At 43.5% G+C, this 9,052-nt stretch overlaps 1 protein-coding gene across 2 annotated transcripts; it reads left to right on the top strand.

The window, feature by feature from the left end:
* Positions 1-5,495: 5,495 nt before the first annotated feature.
* Positions 5,496-8,467, top strand: GPR160 (G protein-coupled receptor 160). Of its 2 annotated transcripts, none has more exons than XM_030456211.1 (3): positions 5,496-5,520; positions 6,461-6,672; positions 7,278-8,467. In XM_030456211.1, exon 3 carries the CDS (start codon positions 7,332-7,334, stop codon positions 8,349-8,351), a length of 1,020 nt encoding a protein of 339 aa, XP_030312071.1. In that variant the 5' UTR covers positions 5,496-5,520; positions 6,461-6,672; positions 7,278-7,331; the 3' UTR covers positions 8,352-8,467. The 2 variants fall into 2 exon arrangements, with proteins under 2 accessions (XP_030312071.1, XP_030312070.1); XM_030456210.1 differs by lacking the exon at positions 5,496-5,520 and adding an exon at positions 5,610-5,651.
* The last annotated feature ends 585 nt before the right edge of the window (positions 8,468-9,052 follow it).

The raw sequence follows: 9,052 nt of genomic DNA, 5'->3' as shown, positions 1-9,052 counted from the left end.
TGATTGTGATCACAAACTTGTCAGGGAGTGAGACAGGACGGGTGTGAAATGGTCCAAGGCTCAGCTGCACACCAGCACAGGGCTGCAGCTTTCTCACTTAGAGCCCAAGGAGAAGGACAAAACAATCCTATCAGTGTAAATGAACTGAGACTGAGCAGCTGCTGAATGTTTTCAATAGACTTCCTGGTAATGGCTGGTACAATTTCATTAGGGCTTCTCATTTTATTTAATAAAACATTGGGTGATTTTATTTGTAATACAGCAACAGGTGCAGGGAAACAAAAGGCACATTTCCTGATTGTGTCCACAAAGAGTCCATTACTTACTGCTTGACACAGTAGGCATTCGTTTTGCCATGTGTATTTTTTTAATGTGAAAATAATGATCACTCAGAAAAATAACTGGTTTATGATAAAAGGCTTTTGAGAGAGGAGTTAATTTAAAGTTAGTAATTGCACTGTGCAAACAGATTTAGTGCAAGTTAAAAGTAAAGAGAGAGCTAACAGTACTCAGTAAACACTGCCTGTGCTTTAGATACAGATCAAAGTATTCCCTGCAGGTGGTAACCACCATTAATCCTCATCATGTTAAACAGAAACCAAACTGAAAAAAAGCTACACTTAATACCCCTGACAGTGCTCTGTAGCCTGGATCCAATAAAGGGCACAGGTGCTCACAAAACACTCTTCCAGTTTACCTGTACTACTCAATAAATGAAACAGGGAATAGTCCTGAGGGACCCTCATTAGCCTTAAACAGTAAATTCTAACAGAAAATAGGAATTTCTAGAATATGAGTCAACTGACAATTAAGAAAGGTTATTTGTTGAAAGTCAGAAGCTTTATCTATAGTTTTTTATTGTTTAGATTGAGGGTGGGATAGAAATTACGTTTCCCCCCTTTTTAGCATCCTTTAAATGAATTTGCCACCATAGAATTTGTTTAAAATTGAAGTCACCCAGGAGGCAGCAATACACTAAAAGGTTACAGATGAGAACTAGCTCTGCTTTGGGGTTTTGTGAGCAGCATAATGACAGTAGGATCCTACTTTGCACTCTGTGTTGGCTTCAATCTTAACATTTTTAATTTCTTGTCACAGTAACGAGCAAGCCATGGATTGGGTTTTATGAGGTACTGGTTCATGGAATGTACTTATCAGAGACTTGTACTTCCCATCATTCCCATCATTCTTCCTGTTATCTTTGTGTCAAAGATAACAGAAAAAAACCAAAGCTGCAGCATCATCATCAGCACCAGGAAAAGTTCTACCCTGTAAAGTAGGTGTGTGCTGCCACTACACAAATCCAGAAAACACTACTTCTAAAATACACAGCAAGGCTGGCATCAACTACATGCTGCATTTACTAGATTATCACTGAATGGGCAGCTAGAATCCCATAAAAAGGTGTCTTCAAATTAAAATGACTACAGAAACCTGTAGCTCCCTGTTACTTCTAAGGTAAGCATCTCAAATGATTCAAATTGAGATCCAAATGCACACTGCCTGTGCTTTTAGGAGATTCCTGAAAAGTAAATCCTCAAATGGGACACCAGTCAAGTAATTTCTTCTTTAAAAAATGAATTAAATTATTATTTAATTCAAAACACAACATCTTCCTAAACACCATCCTGCCTTCCTGATCATGCAGCCTTTCAGGAACAGCAACTCCACAACCGATTGCTCATTAGCCATTGCAAACCTCGAGTTGCTAATCTTGTGCTGACAAGGCATAAAATCTAATAGAGCATTAAACATGCTCAGAGAGGCACCACCCAGTTAAAAGCATATCCAGGAAAAAGAAAAGGACACAGGAAAGGCTCTATCAGATTGGCACTTGTCGCCAAGTACAAATGCATTCCAGAGGAGCCATTCTGTTCTCACAGGTCTACAGGCTGTTACATCTCTTCTTCCCCAAACTGAGTCCCAGCTCCTTGCTGCTCAGGATATTGATTTTCATAATAATCTGTTCAGGAGTTCATGTGGCAGTGCACATCCTTCCCCACACACGACACCAAAATGCACAGACAGACATTTGATCTTGCTTGAGGTGTCCAAGATGCTAACCTAAGATTCCTTCAAATACACAAATGTGAGGCTTAAATTTACTCCTTCTGCTCAACTGAAAAAAGGAGCAGATGACAACTAGCACAGCACTAGGGAAAAAATAAAGATGTAGGATTAACTCCAGAGGAAGCACACGCCATGCACCTTCACATAATGGTAAAGAAGTTGCATTTATTATCTACACCTCTCCCTGTCTGAAGAAAACCTCCTGCCCCTAAATTGGGTGGCGCTGGGGGTGAAGCAGAAGCAACTTGAAGATACTCTTGTACTGCTCATCATTTTCTCTGAGTGACCTCATAAGTGAACTGTGGGAATGAAATGCCCATGGAAGGGAGGAGGGGCACAACCCCTGTTGTGTAAGGACTTTGTTCTGTCACTTGGTTTCTCTAAGAGACAGATCAAGTTAGATTTAAAATTAGTTTGCTTGGGTTTTTTTCTTGTTCCTTTCCCCTTTGTCCTAAAATCCTACATCTGCATTTAACAACTGAACCCAAAATACGAGCAACCAGCAGCAGGAAACAGTCTTGAAGAAGGAAGGAAACATCAGTGCAAATATCTTGGGACTCCAGGGGACGCAGAAACTCAGCACAATCATCTGGAGAACACACAAACAGCTTTTTCAAAAGATGGGCTGAACCATTTCATGTATCCTCCTCCTGGAGGAGACAGCCTCCTGTCTCTTCTTCATGCACAGCTGCCTGCATGCAAATATAAATTAATTTCTCAAGCTTTTCTCTAGCTGCACAAGAACATCTATGCAGCCTCTGCTCTGGCAGTCATAAAGCAAGCCATGACCAGAAACAAACAAAAAAAAGTCAGAAAGATATCATCCAACCAGCCACTGGGGAAACCACTTTCACTGCTTTGAATTAGAACCAAGAAGAAAACCAGCAACTGTTGAGTCTACCACAGACTGTAGACTGTAAAATGTAAACTGCTCAGAATGTATAATACTCATCTTAGGTGTCACCATTTCCTTATTATATGGCAATTTGTGCAGCAGTTCTAGTAAGTACTCTTTGCCTAAGTAAATACTGCTAGCTCTCACATTTTTTCAGACTATTATACCAAATATCTTGGTTTTCCACTAAAAAAACCCCCACATTACTTTTTTTCCTCCGAACTTATTTAATATTAGAGATGAACTAAGGGAGGAAATAAAAAAAACAACCCAATAATGTAAAAGAAAAAAAAAGCTGAACTTACACCTGAATATAATTGCAGTGAGTTGCTTTCAGACGAGATCCTACCAGCCACTTGATACTTCTGTGCCACAGATCACACCCTGCTCAAACACGGATTTGCAATCTATCCTGCAAGAAAGACAATTAAAAATGTTTGCCTCCCAATGGACACTGGGCATACTGAAAATGTAGCTGCTCTGTGATCAGTGACAGAAGTTCAGACCCAACAAAACACATGTTAAATTAGGGAGCATCCAAGAAATCCAAAAAGCTCCCAAGGGTTTAGCTCTCCTAATTAGGTCTCAGGACAAAAAGTGTTCTGCATAGAGTCCACTCTGCAGCAAGCATCTAAAAGATGTCATTTATTTTTGCCAGTATGTCATTTTTGAGAAAGGCAGGATTTTAGACACTACCTTTCCTCATATCATCCAGCAAGTCCTGCTCAGTAAATTTGTGTGGATGAGCATCCTGTGGAGGCAGGAGAGTTACAGTACTGGGCTATGGGCTGTTCAGCACAAGGCAGGAGCTGCAGCATCAAACTCAGATGCTGCCAAGCCTCTCATGAGATTTAGCCCTGAATTACTAAAAACATAAAGGGAAAAAAATAAAGATGTCATAGTGTTATGCCAATTAACTTGAGAAGCAAAGCTCAGGACAATTAGCAAGCCATGCCTGTGGAGGGATGTGCTCCTCTCCTGCATGTGTTTGCAGATGAGAGTTAGAACAAGAAATGGAAAATGTAAATCAGTAGTTTGATCTGGAAGAGGCAAAAAGCTGCTACTGTGAAATTTTAAGTTGTATTAAATAGATTGCTACAGGATGACCAAGCTAAAAAGCCAGTCCACGTAGAAGGTTTTAGATACGCTTTCAGGATTATCTACTTCTATTCATTGTTATACTGAAAGAAGTAATGGGTATTCTCTAACTTTTCTCCTAAACTTTTCTTTATCTCTAAGGCATGCAGAATTGAGAGAGCCATTTGTACAATGCTATTTGCCAAGATAATATTCACAGTAGAATATCCCTTAATGTTTACTGTACTGCCTTTTAACTACATCCTTACAGAAATGTGGTTACCAGTAAAATAGGAACTTTCTCTTGTGGAAGAGAGCAAATAAACAGTACTGAGGGGCTGTAAAATCCTGTGTTGTATTTCAAAACCAGAAGTGTTCTATAATAACACTATATTATGTTAAAAATTGGAATTGTGCTGCAACTACACTCTTGATATACTCTACTGACATTCACTTGATGACTTAATCAATGATAAAAGTAATTATATGCTGCAAAAAGGTGGTTTGTCACAGACTGCTCAGTATGGGATGGGAAGGTGCATGTGGAAGCCCAGAAACCCAGGGGATTCCATGAGCACCCGTGCTCCAAAGTCAGCCAGGCGTTCCCTCACAGATGGCTCCATGGAAAGGGATCCATGCCCAGAGTTCTTCCAGCTGTGAGACCAGAAAAGAGGATCTCTTCCAATGGCCACTGAGTACTTTCAGAGACATTTTTGGGTGGGGATCAGCATCTTCACCCCTTCTGCCCAACTCTGTGTGGGTTGGTGATGCTTTACCAACCACCGCGGGTGTGTGGGCACTGAGCTCCTCAAACCAAGGGCTCCATGGGCGCTGCCATTGTCACCAAGCACTGAGTGCCACATCGCTCCGCTGCTTTTTTTCCACACACGTATCAGACATTTCGAACAGAAAACATTTATCCGACACCTACACCATGTTCTCTGAGGCCCCGGGAGGGCCGCACTGCTCCGCCACTCAGGTACCCACAGCCGTTCATCGGAGCCGTTTCGTTACCCTCGGTCACAGCGACCGTGCCATGGGGGAGGGATTAAACACAACGTACTTAATCCTTTGCCCTAAAGCGGATATTTTTACCTCAATATAAGACCCTCAACGCCCTGCCTCGCCCGCCATGAGGTGAAGGGCCCGGCCCGCCCGGGGCTGTTCGCTGAGGCGCACCGAGGGCGGCGGGAAACCGGCGGCCGGCCCGACCCAACCCAACCCAACCCGACCCGACCCGACCCAGCCCAGCCCAGTTCAGCCCGGCTGGTCCGGGCTGGGTTCGGTGCGGCTCTGGTCGGCCCAGCCCGGCCCCCCTGGAACCAAGCCTTTCCCTTCCCCACCCCGCCCGGGTCCCCGTGCCACGGGGAGGGGCGGAGATGGCCGCTGCCTGAGGCGGTGGCGGCGACGCGGGAGGGCGGGGAAGTTCCCCGAGGCACACGGCGAGGAGGAGCGCTGAGGGGCGGCAGCCGCAGCAGGTGGGTCCCGGAGACAGGAGGTGGCCGGACCGGGTGGGAACCGTCCTCGGGAGACGGGGGAAGCAGCTCAGGTGTCGCCGCTTCCCTTTAGCCTTGCGTGGGGCCGGGGCCCTGCAGAGGAACCTCCAGAGGTGAGGAGGGCCGAGGGCTGCCCGGGAGCCCCGCGGGAACGCTTCGGGGAGGAGGGAGGCGGAGGCTGAAAGCCCCCGGCTGCGGGCGGGTGGGGCTCCGGGAAGGCGAATGCCGGGACCGAGGGCACGGGTCCTGCCGGTGTTTCCCCAGCAGCGGTGGTGACAGCGCCTGTCCGCCCTGCCCGGGGCTTTGCAGAGCCGACGGAAGGCCTAACGTGTGTACCGGTGAATTTTGCGTTATAATAATACAGTTTTCCACGGGGAAAAACCAAGCAAAAAAACCCTAAAAGAAACAAACAAAAAAAACAACCCAAAAAAACCCCACAAAACAAAAACAAGAGAAAACAAACAAAACCAAACAACCCAAGAAAAAAAACAACCAAACAAAAAAAAAAACGAAAACAAACCCACCAACTGAAAAACAACCATCAAAAAACCCCAGCCAAAACCGGATTTGAGTGAGTGTGTTTTGCTCGCAGGTTTCCGCCTTTCCGCACAGGCAGGTGCAGCATCCTTGTCTTCATATCCGAGAAGGTACACACAAGGCTGCTTTAGGTTTTGCTGCAGAATACATTTGTTTTCAGAGGATGAAAAGCACTCGTGCAGATGAACCCCGGAGCGGCCAGGCAGGCTTGCAGCAGGGTTGAGTGGTAGCTGGTGGATACATCCCTGGTTGTACTGCCACAGACTTCTGCCTGTTCCTCTCTTCAGGAGACACTGGCTCAAGTGTTCACTGAGTCTGGCAGTAAAATACAGGTGTCTGTAAATATAAGTGGTTCACAGTTAACAGAGGCAATTCCTTTTTACAGCTGCCTTGGCTTCTTGGTTTTTCTCTGCTGTTGCTGAGAATGCTGACACCATCCTGCTGTTTAGGCAAGAGAGAAGAAAGCATTTGTCTGATGTGTCTTGCTGACATACGTGAAGCCATCCTGTGTTCATTTTCCTTGGGAATTAACACAGGGAAGAAGAGTTGTCATAAGGAAACTTACATAAGTCCAAGAGGAAAAACAGCTCTTCTGAGGTATCTATCATTATACTACTTGCATTATTAAATCAGCCAGTGGAGCCTGTGTGCTTTGGATTGCCTCAAGGCTGCAGCATTTTAACACTTAAAAAGGATGAGCTGGGTTGATGCTTTTTCTGCTTTCAAGCTATTTCTGCAGCCTCAATTCCATATAGATTCTATGAGCATAATGAACTTGAGGGCACACTGTAACACCTCCTGTATATTGTATGATTTCTGTGGTATGTGGTTATTTAATTTCTTCAAAATATGTAGGAGTTCTAAAACATCTATCCCTCTGCCCAGCTGGACAGTAAGATTCCTGTGCTTTCTAAAGGAAAGGAACTCAAGTCAACCTTAATTCCTAAACCTTTCTTTAGGAAAGTAGCAGAAAAGTAACTTAGGTCTGTGCTGAGCTTTTAACTCTTAAGAGAATGTAATTTGAAGAAGATAAAAGCTAAGTTCTTGTTTGCAATTTAATGACGTGTTACTGAAGTTATTTACTCTCAAGTAAGAAGCCTGATAACTTCAGATGGAAATTTGATAGTTGCTGCTATAGAGAATAAATTGGCAGAGGTACCCTGGAAATAGATTTTTATGAACTCTTTGTTTTTCATTCTCAGGTATGAAGCACTGTGCCCTGTGATCCTTACTTTGCTGGCTCTCACCATAGGAGGATGGCAAGCATACACTGTGAAAATTGTTCTGGTCACTACCACTACACCCAGGTCAACCAACCACTTGAAATCAGCTGCTTCTTGCTCCTGATTATGCTTGGGAAAGTGTTCCTTGATTTCTTCATGTTGCAAGTTAAGCAAAAAGATGTGAAAGTTAGTTTTATGGGATACTTCTGTGTTTCTCTGGCACTTCTGGATTTCATACTGCTGATGAGTATGTCTTTCATTTTCTATTTTGAGGACTTTGCACTCTGGGGTGTACGATTTACAAAGTACCACATTTGCCTGTTCACTCAGATAATTTCTCTTACCTATGGTATTTTGCATTACCCAGTGTATCTTGCAGCTGGTCTGGATTATTACATGACTATCACCCAAAGCTCTCACTTCCCTAAGAGAAGTCAAAAATTACTTTATGTATTTGCTGTGGCAGTTATATGGATCTCAGGGTTTTTTTGTATTCTGAAAGTTCCTGCTGTGTATGAAGAACTAGAAATTCAGAACCATTTTTCTCCTTACCAGTGTCCTCTCTATGCCAGCATGCAGAGCTACTCAGTCTCATGTGCCATAGTGCTGCTCCTCAGCATGGCTCTGCTGGCTTGTTGGAAGGAAGTTCTAACCATGCTGCTGTCTGTCAGGGTGGTTTCCTTTGCCAGCCAGCCTGTTCTGATGTTCTCCTATATGTCCAACAACAGTAGCACTTGTTTTAAGTGGCAGCTCCTGACCAGGCTCCTCATCTGTTTTCTTGGCACTTGGGCACCTTTTGTTCTGCTTCAAATTATTGTTTTGTTTCTGGGGGGTCGGATCCCAGCCTACATGGAGATGAATGTCCCTTGGCTGTACTTCATCAACAGCTTTCTCATCGCGGTAGCGTACTGGTGTCGATGTCACGATGTTGAACTGACAGAGGAGTTGTGGTCTACAGATCCATTTGTCAGCTGGAAATTCTGCTTTATGCCATTTAACAACGAAAACACAGAGCCAGTTGAGAAGCCAGGCACAGTAATTGTAATCTGTTAATGAGCTGCTGACTGAGAACACTGCAAATCCTTGCAGAGAGAAGCGTGTCCTCTGGTGCTCCGTGGTTGTGTCCTTAAAGGTAACACAAGTGAACATCTCCAGAGATACATTCCATGAAAAAAAAAAAGTCCAGTGTCCACCAATATTGTACAAGAATGTGGGACACTGCCCTTTTCCACATGGGGTTATAGCAGGTGCCTGCCTGTTCAGAGGACTGAGCTTGAAAGTACGGGTTTACGAAAAGACCACTAATTCTATAAAACAATTTTTCAGTTAAACCTGATGTTTAAGACTAGAATTTTACACTTGCTTTAAATGGAATGATCTCAGGTTTTATAGTACAAAATGCAATAAATTCTTCAAAGCTGGACCTCCTTTATCAGTTATGTACACGTTAGTCTGTTGTCACAGGTTCAAACAGCTTCGGTTGTTTTTTGCCAGGTGTTTTCTTGTTAAGGTGTAACTTTTTGTCAGTTTAAATGTTGCCTGTTTAACGAGAAATAAATTGTTTTAGTTAATGTAAAGCCACAGCTCCTCAGAAATACAAACTTTGTTTACATGGTACAAAAATAATTCAAGACGTGCAACTCTTATGACTAGAGGAGAGGTGGTGATGTTTTGTTATATCTTTGCTACTGCTTGTCTAATGTATAAAAGTGCATATTAAAATTAAATAATATTAGATAAGGTTGAATTAATAT

This window comes from Calypte anna, chromosome 9 (assembly GCF_003957555.1).
Source record: "Calypte anna isolate BGI_N300 chromosome 9, bCalAnn1_v1.p, whole genome shotgun sequence".
NCBI classification, from domain to species: Eukaryota; Metazoa; Chordata; class Aves; order Apodiformes; family Trochilidae; genus Calypte; species Calypte anna.
This window is presented reverse-complemented; position numbering and strand designations above follow the sequence as displayed.